This window comes from Mesocricetus auratus, unplaced genomic scaffold (assembly GCF_017639785.1).
Source record: "Mesocricetus auratus isolate SY011 unplaced genomic scaffold, BCM_Maur_2.0 Super-Scaffold_4256, whole genome shotgun sequence".
Classification (NCBI taxonomy): domain Eukaryota; kingdom Metazoa; phylum Chordata; class Mammalia; order Rodentia; family Cricetidae; genus Mesocricetus; species Mesocricetus auratus.
In genome coordinates this window covers 46,988,697-47,004,698 of record NW_024429182.1, presented here as the reverse complement: position 1 = coordinate 47,004,698, position 16,002 = coordinate 46,988,697, and the positions used below count along the sequence as shown (strand labels likewise).

General features: G+C 40.6%; 1 protein-coding gene across 3 annotated transcripts in view; it reads left to right on the top strand.

The window, feature by feature from the left end:
• LOC101831264 (glycine N-acyltransferase-like protein) overlaps window positions 1-7,894 on the top strand; it is a 31,160-nt gene extending 23,266 nt beyond the window's left edge. For 2 of the 3 annotated variants that reach the window (XM_040746947.1, XM_040746940.1), the window contains exons 4-6: window positions 2,901-3,027; window positions 3,831-4,005; window positions 6,996-7,459. In XM_040746947.1, coding sequence (XP_040602881.1) covers window positions 2,901-3,027; window positions 3,831-4,005; window positions 6,996-7,398 — 705 coding nt within the window. In that variant the 3' untranslated portion in view covers window positions 7,399-7,459. Of the gene's footprint in view, window positions 1-2,900; window positions 3,028-3,830; window positions 4,006-6,995; window positions 7,460-7,572 lie in introns of those variants that run through there. The other variant, XM_040746952.1, reaches the window with a different exon arrangement.
• The last annotated feature ends 8,108 nt before the right edge of the window (window positions 7,895-16,002 follow it).

Here is a 16,002-nt window from a genome sequence, read left to right as displayed (position 1 = left end):
CATCTTACTATCTAGCCTACTATGGCCTGGAATTTATTCTGTAGCTCAGGATGTCCCAAATTTTTGATCCTCCTCTGTCAGCCTCTCACATTCTGGGATTACAGACATGAATCACCATGCCTAGATTATCACTGCTTATTACAAACTATAGACCTAGAAGAATTCTTCTACATAAATTTTATGAGGCCACTATCATCTTCACACTAACCCATAAAAGATAAGAAAACCATTGGTAATTTTCTCTAATGAATATTAATGCATAATCAGTAAAATATTAGGAAGCAAGCTCAATGACATATCAAAAAGACGGTACTCCATGGTTGAGTGAAGTGACTCATTATCGTGTGACGCTGGCTTATCATGTGCAATCCAGCAATTGTGGTTCATCAAAGCTCCACATAGCCATGTCAATGGATGAGAAAAAATTATTTGATAGAATCCAACACTCTTTTCGACAAAGCTTAACAGTCTGCATATAGGAGGAAAGTACCTCAATATAAAAATAGAATTGTCATTTGATCCTGTAACCCCTCTTCTAGGCATATATAGAAATATAAAATCAGTGCTGCAAGTATCTATGTAGCCACATTTATTGCAGAATTATTTATAATACCTAACACATAACCCTGGAACCCACAGACAGATGAATGGGAAACTGATATCTGTACAAAATGAAATATTATTACCAAACAATATACAATATAAAATCAATTTTAATTTACTTAAAATGTAAAATGAATAATATTTGTTTGTCAAATGTAATGATAAGATGGATTGTAGTTGTAGTTTTGCCTATCTGCAAGGGCATTTCTGTGCAGTATTTTCTGGCTAACCTGCCCTACTTGAGTATTTTTCCTTCAGTCCTTCCCTTTATCTGTAAATTTCCCAGTTGTCATTTATTAACTTTGAGAAAAGTTTTTGAACAAATTATGCTATGATTTTGCCAGAAATACATATTTTTTTGAAGAGTGGTGCTTTTTTACTTTACAGTTTAAAGACATGTTTTGTTTTTGTGTGGCTTTATTGTGTATATGGACTGACAGCTGGGGAACCTGCATGGGTCCAAACTAGACTCTGAATGTGGGTGACAGTTATCTGACTTGATCTGTTTGGGGAGGGAGCCCAGGCAGTGGCATCAGGATCTATCCCAGGGGCATGAACTATATTTTTGGAGCTCATTCCCTATGGTGGAATACTTTTCTCAGCCTTGATACAGGGAGGAGGGACTTGGTCCTGCCTCAATTTGGTATGACTTGGTTGACTCACAAAGGAAGGCTTTACCTCCTATGAGGACTGGATGGGTGTGGTAATATATTATTTATGATTTAGTAAAGCTTACCTGAGGATTCAGAAAGCAAAGTCAGCCTCAAGCTATAGAGATCAGACAGTGGTGACACATGCCTTTAATCCCAGGACTCAGGAGACAAAGGCAAATGGATCTCTCTGAGTTCAAAGCCACCCAGAGTTACCCAAGATTGAATTAGTCGAAAAGAGTAGCAGAGCTCACACCTTTAGTTCCAGCGCGAGAGAGATATAAAAGACAGGATCAGGGTCTTCAGAAGTAAGTCTCGGGATTCCCCAGTCACACTGAGAAGAGCATAGCAGTTTAGGATTGCAGTCTGAGGTTGGTGGAGCCAGGATCACCTTTCAGCCTGAGGTAGAGTAAGAGCTAGTGGCCTGGCTGCTTTGCTTCTCTGATGTTTGGCATGAAGCCTGAATGCCACCCCAACCCCACCTCCCCCACCTGGTAAAAAAACAGTATCTGAGTCTTCTTTATTAGTGCTACTGAAGGGGGGATGGGGAGGGAGAGGAGGGGGTCAGGAGAAGGGGAATGAGTGGGAACTGGGGTTGGTAAGTAAAATGAAAAATGCATTTTTTAAGTAAAAAAATTCAAATACAAGTTTATCTTGTCAATTTCAATATTGTTGTGTTAAAAATATGTCTATGGGCTGAACAGATAGTTTTCTCTGCAAGTTTGAGAACCTGAGTTCATATCCCTAGAAGGTCCGTAAAGCTCTACACAGCAGTGCATGTGTGTAATCCCAGAATTTTTACAGAGGGGAGGGACTTGGGAGACAAAAGAATTTCTGGAAGTTTGACAGGCAGCAAACAAGAGTCTCAGATAAGGTGGAAGGGAAGGTGAAGACTGATACTTAAAGATGTATTCTAACCTCTATGCACAACCCACATCCCTGCACTCTGTACATACCGAGAGAAACCATTTGTTTTGAAGCTGTTTGGAACAAGACGACTTATTCTTATAGAGCCTTTTTGACAGTATCACTTTTCTTCTTTTTCCCGAGTATTACTAACTTAGGAAAGAATGCTTCATAAACCATCTTTAATTGGCTTTAAATTGTAATGGTACCCATATGTGAAATTTAATAAAAGTTTAATAAAAATTTCCATAGAGTGTAGTTCTTGACTTGATGTTAGTAATTAAGAGGTACTGCTGATGTTTGAAGAAAACATCTCTGCTTAGGTTTGATAAATGAGTGAAAATTCCATCAAGGTTGGGAAAGGAGTTCCCGAACCCCCAGCGCTGACTGAAGCTGGTGGCTGCTGAGGGAAGGAGAGTCACTTCTTTGTGGGCAGTGGCCATTGGCAGGATGCCCATGTTCTGGTGGGTGACCCCAAATCCATATACATCTGGACATCACTAATTACACTTAATGGTTATTTAAAAAGAGAGAAAGTGAGATTGGAAAGGAGATATATTGGGAGTGGTTCTTGAGGAGTTAAGAGAGTGGGGTGAATATGGCCAATGTGTTGTACGTACCAATGGAATTTTCAAAGATTAAGTTTTAAAATGATAGGAAAGAGTGTAATGAAATTATGAAAAATATTGAGATTTTACTGAATAATCAATTGCATTTATTCTGTGTTGCCCAACTGATTAGGAGATGGCAGATGACCTTGATCCCCATACCAACACTTACCAGCTCTATTCTAAGGATCCTAAGAACTGCTTGGAATTCCTTGGCACACCAGAGGCTATCAACTGGAAACAACATCTGCAGATCCAAAGTAAAGGGGCAGGAGTATGCGATAGCTGCTGGGTCCTCCTGCATGAACATCTGTCTGTAGGATCACTCTACATCCTGGCACCTCACCCTGCAACCTTTTTCCTTTCTGTAAACTTCAGAACCCACCCTAATGCACATTCCGTGGTCTGGCTTCCACCACCTCCACGGTGGGACCAATTTCATATATTACAGGCTATGGTGTTAACAGAATAAGTAGTAACTGGGTAGTTTTGGTTAGATGAATGTATTTTGAAGACATACTCAGGCGTCCTCAGGACAACTAGATGGGAGACAGAGCTTGGCCTTTGACCTTCTGTTCCTGGAGCAAGAATGACAGCTTACTGTGATATGGAACACTTGCCAGGCCACCAAGGTTTATATCTAGTGTGGTTACAGATGTGCCCTCTGGAGTTACAGCCACAGAAAACTTCCCAGCTCTACCTCCAAGTTGTGATTCTTAAGCGAATGACCTTTCTATTGCTCAGTGTTCTTGTGTGTAAAAATTGATTCTAAAAGATCCTAAAACAGAATCAATGAGAGGATTGAATGAGGTATAACATTAATGCCTGGATGTATAACAAGCTCAAACAAGATTGGCTATTATTTAAGTATACTCCTGTTCACAGAGACATGATTTTTAGTATTCTGCTGGACACAAGAGATATGTTCAGGGAATAACTTAAGGATGAACACACAGGAGCCATACACGAGGGAACGTTTTCTGACTAAATCTTGTATACATCTTTGGACTACTTCTTTGACCTAGATGGACAGTCACTTATTCCCTGTTTCACTCTCTTGTAGGTTCACAATCCAACCTGAATGGAGTGATAATGGGCCTTGCAGCTGCTAAGCTGGTCAAAGTCAAGAGAACACAGTGCGTTCTCTACATGATGCCCCAAACAGCAAAAAAGCTGGCTCCTTTCCTGATGGCGGAGACAGAGAACTTACACAATAAATCTGGTAGACCCCGGCCCATGTGAGTTGGGTTGACGATCCTCTGTTCCCCTCCAATCTCTCATTACAGCAGCTCCCTAACTTCTCTACACAGGATAACTGTTTTAAAAACATAACATGGACTGTGTGATCTATCTCTTCAAATGTCACAAACAGTTTGGTAATTGTTTGGGGGTATTTTTTTGTCTGTGCCTGTATGTATGTGTTGATGTGTTTGTAAGTATGTGTACACACATGCGGAGGTCAAAGGATAACTTCGGGTGCTGTTTCCCTTGGGCACCATATATTTTCTGGTTTTGTTTGTTTGCCCTTTGAGATGGAGACTCTCACTGGGATTTGTTTGATTAGGACAGGTTGTCTGACCAGCCAGGTCCAGGAATCCACCTGTCTCCTGCTCCCCAGAGCTATGTTTACAGACTTGTACTGCTATACCCAGTTTTAAACAAACACAGTCTGTGGGGAGCAGATCGAAGACCTCATGTCTATGCAGTAAGCACTTAAAGGACTGAACTGTTTCCTAACCCAGTCACCAGTTAATTCATAGCACATTTTAAATGAAGTTGAGACTTGCTTTGGTCCCCATGAGACAAGCAATCATCCCTTGTTGGGCATCATCTTGTCCCTGTTTCCCTCCCATCAGCAGCTCTGTCCTTCTACTGCTTGGTTCTCACATGTTGACACATGCCTCTGGGGCACTGCATTTGCCTTTTGCTTGTCTGAAATGTCCTTCCTTTCAATCTTCACTCATGCCGCCCCCACCCCCTCCCCCGCACTATTGTTTCTCATAGTCTCATTTTTATTTCCATTGGCACTTCTTTTCAGAACACCCCATCAAAAGCCAGTCACTATTATTATGAAAACTATTTTTATTTCCTTTATTGTACCTTCATTAGCTTAAATCAGCTTGTTTTTAAAAATATATCTACTTGTGTGTTCCTAAAAGCCTGTTACAATATTTAGATGTCCATAGGGGTAAGAATATTGAGTGAGTGAGGTGTCTCAGTGGGCAAAGGCATTTGCTTCAAAGCTGATGACCAGAGTCCAATCCTTGGGACCCACATGGTGCAAGGAGACAATTTACTCTCACAGATTGTTGTCTGACTTTCACAGGTGTGTCCCAGCAATAAATATATCAATGTAATTTTTTTAAAAAAAGAACAAGATTCCTTTTTGTGTTGTTCAGAAAGAGATCCTCAATAGGCAGAACGGGATCCGACATATAGTAAGTTCTGGTTTTAGAGATGAAAGTATAATCACGTCATTTCCCCTTTTTCATCCTCTGCCTCCCTTGCTCCTTCTCTAGTTTATGGACTCTTTTCCTTTAGCTGTTATTTTTACATATGTGTGTAAGCACACACACACACACCATGCTCAATCTGTTTAATGTTGCTTGTATGTACATGATTTCATGACTGACCAATATAGTTGGATAACCAATTAGGAGGCTCATCCCTGGGGAAGACTATTTCTCCTGCTCTCAGCATTTATTAGGTTCCTTAGTTCTTTATAGGTATGGCCCAATGTGATTTTTTCCCCTTTCATGTTAGCATGCCAATTTATGTTGGTTCTTTTTTTTTTTTTGAGACGGGGGTTTCTCTGTATTGTTTTGAAGCCTGTCCTGGAACTGGCTCTATAGACCAGGCTGGCCTGGAACTCACAGATATCTCCTGTCTCTGCATACCAAGTGCTGGGATTAAAGGCGTGAGCCACCAATGGCCGGCTTATATTGGTTCTTAATAACTATATGTTTAATCAATCCACTTTACAGAGAAAATGTTTCCAGTTAAGAACTAGGCAAATTATGTATTTTTTCCATTGATTTCCAAGGTAGCACAGAGAAGCACTGAAAACTGATGTGTAGATGCTCAATCTCATGAAACCTGTCTGTGGTTTAGTGTGCCTGGAAAAACTTAGCTCACACTGAAAAGGAATTAGAACTCAGAGAGCACCTCCTCATGCAGAGTAGCACTAGGTCCACTTCTCAGGGGACAGTCAGGACAGGAGACTTTTTTTATGGTTCATAACAGAAAATAGTCTCTGATGGTGGAGTGGCTCTGATGAGGATCATAAAGGGCGTGGTTGTGACCAGAGTCTGGATCCTCTGGTTATGCATCCTGAGAAAAAAAATTTACCTCATTACAGTAGCCTTCATACTTTAGTATTCATAGAAGATGCTGTCTATATGCCATGCGGTTGATCCTTTGAACTTCTACTTTATCTTGCATTTAATATGGCAGCCAAGGACTCTCAGATACCAGCATTGAAGATTTCATGATAGGAGGGTTGGGAAGAAGGCTTAGTCTATAAAGTTCCTCCCATGTGAGCCTGATGATTTGAGTTAAGATCCCTAGAATATCCAAAAAATCCAGATGTGATAATGTGTCTGTTACCCTGGTGTAGTAGAGTCAAGAAGATCACAGGGGAATCACTGGACATCTAGTGAATGGATGATACCAGGTCCAGTGAATGAGGCTGAGAAAGACTGAGAAAACCACCCAACATCTTACACACACACACACACACACACACACACACACACACACCCAGAGAGAGAGAGACATGATACCATGACTTTAAAGTCTTGTTTTGCTGCTTGTTAGCATGTGCTTTTGAGTACTTATTCTTTATTTGTCCATTTTTCTTATCTATATGATATCATCTGCTCTATTTCCTGTGGGTACATGGGTTACAGCTATGTTGAGAATAGCACTGAGTTTTTGTGAAGATTTAATTGCTTATGTTGCGCAGTCCTGGGTACTTGTAAGACAGAATCTCTTATAATACTAATTTCTGTCTTCTGATAGAATGAGTATTAACTCAACCCTTCTAAAGAGGACAGCAGGTGGACAGAGGGGCATTAAGTTTGCCTACAGTCACGTGGCTAGCCAGATCCTGCAGAGCTGATGCATACCGTCACTGGGTTCTTACACCTCACAGTAGAGCTGTGTGGGGAGGGACAAATATTTCACTGTGTGATATTTAGGGCTGCTCTTTTTCTTTTTTCTTCAACAGCAACCAAGAGATGTTTAAACTCTCATCACTAGATGTTACCCATGCTGCCTTGGTGGATAAATTCTGGCATTTTGGGGGCAATGAGAGGAGCCAGAGATTCATTCAGCGCTGTATCCAGACCTTTCCTAGCTCATGTCTTCTGGGGCCTGAAGGGACCCCTGTATCCTGGGCTCTGATGGACCAAACTGGAGAAATGCGAATGGCAGGCACTGTGCCTGATTACCGGGCACAAGGTCTCATCTCCCACATTATTCATACTCAGACACTGGTTATGCATGAACTTGGCTACCCTGTGTATAATCATACAGACAGAGCCAACAAAACCATGCAGAAAATGAGTCATACTCTGCAGCATGTTCCTATGCCCTGTGACTGGAATCAGTGGAATTGTGTACCTCTGTAACTCTGGTGCAGAATACTAGGCTGTGTTGGGTAGGCTATAATAAAGCTGGATGGTGGACATAGAGAAAATAGTATTGCAATGAACAATGAAGGAGTGGGCACTGTTTGGGCTTTGGGAAAGCAGTGTAAATGGCCAACAGCATACCACAGTCCCTGCCCTCATATTGCCTTTCAGATCCAGTAGATGAAGCATGGCTAGACCTCGCCACTGAGCCACCGACTTTGTTCAGTTCTCTACACTCTAGATGCCAGCGACACTTCTATTCAGCTACACATTGCTATGCTCGTGTGGATTATTGCCCACGGCCAGTTGTGTCAGGGCATGGTGCTGACTTGTGAATAGTGTATGCTTTTCTCTCACACTCTTCCTTTGTTTAGGAGCTGGAGTGCTCTTCATCAGCAGGTACTTCGAACTAATTGCTTCACTGGCAGACCTTTGATTTCTATTTAATAACCATGCTAAATATTACATGAATAAATAAATGATTGTAGTTGGATATGGTATCTGGAAGACTAAGAAAATTTATTGTGTGTGTTAAATGTGTACAATATGAGGCTTTGAGGATAAAAATAGACAGTAACAATGTTTTCTAATAGTGAAACAAATTCGCACATCCATCACCTCACGTATTTACTATATTTTGATTTGAAGTTAAGAGTATATCTAAAATCTCATTTAGTATGAATCTCATATACAGTTCAATGTTATTATGATATTCATGTTATAAGCAGATCTCTAGATCTTATTAATATATGGGAATTTTTTTAATCATCTCATATACATGATATCTTTCTCACCTCATCCCTAACCTTGGTAACTAGCATTTTGTTCTCTATGTCTGTGTTTCTAAAAATTGTTTTAAAATTCCACCTAGAAGTGAATTTCTGTGTTAGTTTTTCTCTGCCTAGCTTATCTTGCATGGTGTATCACCCAAGTTCATTCACTTTATGGAAAACGGTAAGAACTTATTCTTGTAAAGGATAACATTATTACATTGTGATACATATTTTTCATGCCACAGTTTCCTTTTTCATTTGTCTATCAGCAGACACTTAGGTTATTTCCCTATCTTGGCAACTTATGAATAATCACACAGAGTTTGTCTTTCTGAAGTAAAGATAGTGGTCTTCATTGCATATATGCTCCAAAGAAGGACTTATAGATAACATGATAGTTCTGTTTTTCCATTTCTTTTAAATTATCCATGCAATTTTCCATGATGGCCGTACCAATCAACAGTCCTACCAACCATGGAGAAAAGTTCTCCCTTCCTTTTTTGTTTAAATTAGAAACAAGCTTGCTTGGCATATCAATAACAGCTCCCTCACACTCCCATCCTCCCCTGCTCCCCACAAACTATCCCAACCTTCCACCCTATCCCCCCTCCACTTCCTAGAGAGGGTGAGGCCCTCCATGGAATCTTCAAAGTCTGTCATATCATCCCGGGCAGGGCTTAGGCTCTCCCCCATGTGGAGAGAGCATCCCTCCATGTGGAATGGGCTTCCAAAGTCCATTTGTATGCCAGGGCTAAATACTGATCTACTATCCAAGGCCCTATAGATTGCTGAGGTCTCCTCACTCCCTTTCCACACACATGTCAACAGGTCTTATTCTTTGAGAATTGCATTCATATATACAATGTATATTGATCATATCTGTCCCCACTGTCTTCAACTGCCTTTACACCCACCCCAACACATCTCCCTCCCAAGCATCAAATCAGTTAAGAGACTTGTCCATAGAAAGAGGAGAGTGGACACTTTCCTTGTTTTTTTTTATTGACCACATGTTTAAGTAAGTAGGCTGAAGAAGACAGAAGTGGAGGGGTCTGTTTCTGTAACTGAGGTACAGAAGGACCCCACTCCTTTGTTGTAGTCAGCCTTTGTGATTTTTAGAATCCTTGGGTTTACTCTGTTGATGGTAACAAAACAATTCAGTGGAGTTTTGTTTTATGGAGAAAGTTAAGGCTAATCACAATGACTTCAAACCACAAGTGATGGGAATGAGAACTAATGTGCCAAAAAATGCAGAATTCCAAAAGAATATAGAGAAAAACGTGCAATCTTGCACAGTGTCAGCCCATTGACTGAAAGAACACACAAACTCTTTTGCCTTTCTGTGTAGGTAATAGCTACTCGTTTCTCTGGTCTCCTAGTTTGAGCATCTTTTCTTTCCTTAGCAGAACTCATGACTAGCTGGGAAAAATGGTACTGATCACAAGAATCCAGAGACTGTCAAACTTCCTTCCTTGGTTGTTTCACACAGTGAGGTTGAGATGGAAAAATAACTTCTCAATGAGCCTTGTCTGTTCCTAGAAAGGTGGATCAAATTTTAATGTGTTGGCAGTTTAGAAAGAAAAGCGTCTGCCACCAGAAAAATGTAAATCAAAATTACATCACAATTCTTACTCTAGTCAAAATGACTAGCCTTAAGAATTCAAACAGAAGCTGGCAACAATGAAGCAGAAAAGGCAATGTAAACTAATACATCCAACGTATAACTCAGTGTGGATGTTTGTAAAGAAATGAAAAACAATTCCATGTGTTCCATCCATACTAGAGACATACTCAGAGAAATCAAAGCTCACTATAGAGATGCCCATGTACCTATGCTTACCACTACACTATCCACAATAGCCAAGGTATGAATCTGGATAGGTAGGCATCAGTGGATGAATGGATGAAGGGTATGTGTTATATATGCATACAACAGAGCTTTCTTCAGTGATAAAGAAGAATGAAATTACATTACTTGCAGGAAAATGTGCAGAACTGGGTGGGATCATCAGTGGAACAGGCGGGCTCACAGACAAAAGTGTCAAATATTTTGTCATGTGGAAGATAGTTATGAGATAAAAGGTATTATAAGAGATTTAGATGAGGAAAGAGGGTAAAGGCAGAGGAGATAAGAAAGGGTAATGGAGGAGACAAATATAGCATACTACTTACTGTTATGGAGAGTCAAAATGTATCTTCACATTATGGGAATACCATAATGCAGCTCCTTTGTGGAATTAAAAAAAAGAATGAAACATCTCTGGACTGAATACTTTTCTGTCTTAACCACAGTAGCCATCTCCATAAAATGAGATTAAGAGTTCTCTTCAATGGCTTCCTGTCTAGACTATTTCTTTTGGGGAAGGTTCGAGTAGGCAGAAAGAGATAGTCACAGAAGCCTTCGATGTCTCTCATTCTCAGGTGTGAGACTGAAATGATAGATACCACTGAAAAAGAAGCTTCCTTGACATTTTCAGTCAATGGCAGCATGGATCATGGACTCCCACATGGTTTCTGGTGATAGCATAGGGATCATAGACATTCACATGACCTCCAGCATCCATCAGCATGGACCATGTACCTCAGCATGGTCTCTGGCAGCAGTTCAGACCACAGACATCAAAGTAACTCTTGGCCAGAGCATAGACCACAGGCACCATTATGGCCCTTGGCCACAGTACAGGCCGTGGACATTGACATGGCCTCCAGTGGCAACACAGGCCATGGATATCAACCTGACTTCAGGCAGTAGCACAGACCATGGGCATCCACATGGCCTTTGGTGGTAATCCAGACTATGGACATCAATATGGCCTCCAGAGGGAGCACAGACCAAGAACCACCCACAAGGTCTTCAGTGGCAGCAAGGATCATGGAAAAAGGATTTCTTACTATTCTAACATTGCAGGCAAGCCATTTTCCTTTATGTTATGCATAAAAAGAGATATGATATTGAGCTCTATGAGTGAAAATGGGGAGGAAGAGGGTATTGCTTTCCTAACTGTCCCTTTCCACTCTGCTGGCTTACTGTACCTTTGTTTGGCATACTGTCAAGTTGGGCAAAGAGCAAGGTCATGTTTATGAGGGCAAATGTTAGTCTCATCTTGCAGAACCAGATCCCACAAGCATGAGATCAGTGAAGGAGGGAAGGGTTAGCTTTCACTAGAGCTGACAACAAGAAGTTTTTGTCAACCTGCTTAGGGCAAGGTCCACATTTTCAGCTTCAGATCAGTTAATTTCTGAAGAGGCACAACCAAAGTTCACTCACTCTTCAGGTTCCCACTAAGCCTGCTGCATCAGAAGGGACGTTCTCCTCCCAGAAGTCCATTTTTTAAAGACAGCTTGTGGAGGCAGCTTTCCAGGTGAGCATTTATCTCAGAGTAGTAGATCTGCTAGATGAAAGAGTCTGGAGGCCAAATGACCAACATAAGAACTTTAGGTCATAAAATGATTGTGTGGGATGCATAGGCAATGAGTAGGGGTTAGCTGTCATCTTCTATCATTATTTTCCTGTCATCTATCATTTATCTATCTACTATCTCTCTATTTATTTATATTTTAGGCATGTGAATCACAGCCCTCTTGTGAAGGACAGTGGACAACTCTGTAGAGTTTATTCTCTCCTTCCACCTTTGTGTGGACTTTGGAGATCAATCAGTGGTCACCAGGCTGTGTAGTAAGCACATCTGTCTGCTGACTCATCTTCCCAGCCCATGGTGTCATCTGTGATCACCAAATATACAAACACACAAATCTCAATACCTGTTGACATAATGGACTATGTTAATTGCTTCAGTCTGTCAGCATACAAACATATACAGCACCCACAAATTTAATATAAAGCTATGCACTCTGTGTGTATTCTATAAGACCACATGGTTTACCTTAAATATACAAAGCAATCTTGTAAAAGGTCATTATTGCTTTTTAGCATTTTCCTCCTTGTGGTGATATATTATTTATGATTTAATAAAGCTTGCCTGAGGGCCCAGAATGCAAAACCAGCCACAGACATAGAGCCAGGCAGTGGTGTTACACACCTTTAATCCCAGGACTCAAGAGATAGAGGCAGATGGATCTATCTGTTAGTTCAAGGCCACACCGAGCTACACTAAATTGATCCAGTCTAAAAGAGAACACAAAGCTCACACAAAGGTGATCTCAGCACTTGGGGTCACATGTCTTTAATATGCGCACTGGGGAGGTGGAGACAAGGGTGATATGGCTGGGTAGAGTAAGGAATATAAAGTGGAGGAGACAGGACTCAGAGGGTTGCAGTCTGAGACTTTTTGGAGGCACTGTACTGTTAGGATTTGTGGAGACAGGATCACCCGTTTCTGTGTGAGGTAGAGGTAAGAGCTGGAGTGACTTGGCTGCTTCACTTCTCTGATCTTCAGCTTGAACACCAACATTTGTCTCTGGGCCATTTCTTACTCATCTTACACCTCCTCTCAAGTGAATAATACCAAAAGGATCATAATGAGTGAAGGACCAAAAATACCTGAGGGGAAAATAGTAATTTCACCTGAAGAAACATATTACACCCATGTATTCTGTAAAAGCTAGTTTGTCAAATACAGTGAAAAGTTCCAGATATTGTTTCTAGTAAATGAGGAAATACTTTGTGGCTTTTGGAAGTGAGTGACTGCAGAACCTACTGTGTGGAGGTACTACACCACTGTGCTCAGTCTTCTCAGTTGTATTACAGGGTAGGTGGGTTTCTCTGCCCACTACTGGTAAGAGGGTTATTGAGCTTAAAGTTAGAAAGGTAGCAAGAATATGCAGTACAGTGATGCTACTTATTAATCAGATAGCAAGCAAAGGCTGTGTCTAAAGACTACTACCACAGTCTAACGTTTAACTTACCTATGTTTTCTTTTTAAACTCTTGCTTTGCATGTTACTTAGAAGCTATTTTATGCCCTTTATATTCTGATCATACTTTAATACTTTCCCCCACACCCACATTCACCATTTATCATGCCTGTAGTCATGGGGTTAATGCTTTAGAGTTATTGTACTTTGCTATTTACATTTTCTTTCCCTATTCACAAACAGTGGAGTCCTATTTAGCATGTACCTGTGTTTGTATAGCTTTGTAAAATTCTGTTCTGTTCTTTTAAATTGTTATTGTCAGATTAATTCCCATTCCTGGAATGGCAGGGTCAGCAACTCCAGAGTTCACTTAGAAGTTGCTCAGTGCTACTGGCCATAGTGTGTCACAGGCTTCCTGGAAAATCTCACTATAGATAGCTGTGAATCTGTCCTGTTTATTGGACACCATGCTTAGTTGTTAGTTTCTGTACATCCTAAAAAGTGGTTCTAAACTCAGCAATTTGGCACAGCACAGATTTAACATACAGCTATACATGGCATTTTATTCTCATGGAACTCCTGATGTGACCAGCAGTGCTGAGGGAGCACATGAAAAGGAGGTGAGGCTGAGATTTGGGAAGTGGACGTGAGTAGTCTGACCTGATTCTTTGGTGACTAAGTATGTTGGAAACTTCTAGCCTTTGACTAGCGGGAACATAACTGCAATTTGCTGAAACTGGTCTTCCTTTCTGTCCCCACAAGATAAACAGCCAGCCATGATGAAACCTGGTCTGCCTCAGCAAGAGTGTGATGGGGGCTTGAGATTAGAGCTTTGGGGAAGCAGGCAAGGGCACTGCTATGCCTCCAGGTTGTGCCCTGCCAGAACTCAGGGTGATTCTATCTAATACATTTCTTCATGAAGCAGGAGAGTTATAGAAGTAACAACTGCATGTGAACTGAGTATGTTGCCAGGCACAAGGCTGTTGGCTACTTTGACAGATATGACTTCTTTGGTCTGTGCTTACGCTTGATTATTGGGTAGGATGTTAGGTTTGTTGTTCTGTTCTTGGTCCGAGTCCATTATGGCCATTTACTGGCCTTGTCTGATGTTCCTTTCTGCTAAAGCATTATGTTTTCTCAAATTTTTAAATGTGATTGTTGGTGTTGTCAACTTGGAAGAATCTAGAATCATGTGGGAGATAGGTCTTGGGATACGTCTGTGGGAATTATCTTGATGATGTTAAGTAATATGGGAAGACTTATCTTAATTGTGGATGAAACTATTTCCCCCAGGCAAAGAATCCTAGAAAGTACATACAGAGAAAGAGCTGAGTACTGTTAATTTATTTCCCCTTCTCTGCTGCTTAAGTGTGGCTGTAATGAGACCAACTGCTTCAAACTCCCCTGCTGTGACTTCCCCAGAATGATGAACTGTGCCTTGAACAGTGAGCCCATACAAACCCTTTCTTCCTTAAGTTACTTTTGTCTGGATAGTTTATCATAGTGATAGGAAAAGAATATAAAACAACAAATTATAGAAAATAAAACAGGAATCTTTGTCTAGATATGCAGCCCAGGGGACAGAAACAAATATTAGGGCAAATATATTTAGTCTTTCCTAAAACCCACAGTGGTATATTTATCACTACCTGAGCCTAACAGTAGTCACCCTTCCTGCTGAACAATAACAGTCTGTACCAGCTGCTTAGAAGTCTAGTGTCATAACTCCACCAAATTGCTTAGATGTCTTCATATAAAACCAAGTGATTATATTGACCATGCAAAAACACAGCTGTCATCTCAATGACAATAAAAGGGGAACTTATTCTTGAGCCATATATCTACCCACAACCTGGGAACATGGATTCAGGCTACCCCAGAACACGTTCCAACATGGAAATGGCTTCATGAAGTTCAAAGTCACAGAAGAGGAGGTCATAAATTAAGGTAATTCCAAGTGGGTGGAAACATCAGGTAGGTTGGTCACAGCAAAGTGGGAACATCTCTGCTATAGGTCTCAGGTGCTATCTGATGGCAACCTTAGCTTTTGGGTTAGTGGATGTTAGTTGTCTCCTATGTTAATACATCCCCAAAAGGTTTTCCTGACAACTGAAACATCAAAAGAATCTTAGATATAATATAAAAGTGAGAAATATGTGGCTATTAAGGGTTATTAAGATAGCTAGTGACAATTTTGGCTCTAAGTTCTTCACAATCACAGAGTTCTGATTAGTCATCCAGTCCTGTAGCATTTTTTAATATAGTCATGACTTTTTTCTTGAAACTTTGGTACACTACAACTATCCAGTCTGTTTTGGACTTTTGATTTTATCACATTTACGTATTTGTTTATCCTTATGCCAAGTCACTCTGTCTTGGTAACTTTAGCTTTCTATTAATAGTAAGGTTTACACTTAGGTGAATTTCCTCATCAGTTGTGTCCCTTCCCACAAATGGAATCTGGACTATTTCATGACTGATTTCATCAATTTGTAGATAAGTAACATTCTATTTATTTGGTTTTTACTTAGATGTGCTTGTTTATGTGAGGCATGTGTATGGGTCCCATGGAGGTGAAAGAGAGGTGTCAGATCCCCTGGAGCTGGAAGTTACAGGCAATTGTGAGCTCATGAGTGCTGGAAACTTTGATTCAGGTTCTCCGGAAAAGCAGCAGTGTTATTAATTGCTGAACCATGTTTCTAGTGCCTGTCTTAGCAATAAGAATCTTGTGATTTCCCACCCTGTGTGCTCCACTGTGGATACTTCCAACTATCTGTCTTCATTGGTATTTCTCTCTTACTGTCTAATCTTCAGGTGGTCACATGCTATGTGTTGTTAGTGTTAAATGTTGCATTGTTTTCATTTCCATGAGTACTATATTGGTCTTAAAATATTTTTTACTCTAGGTTTGTTTTTTGTTTACTGTTTTAGCTTGTGCTCACTCTCTTTCTCCCATTTTCTTTCCTCTGTCTTTGTGTTTCTGTGTCTTCATCTGTCTTTTTATCTCCTTGTCT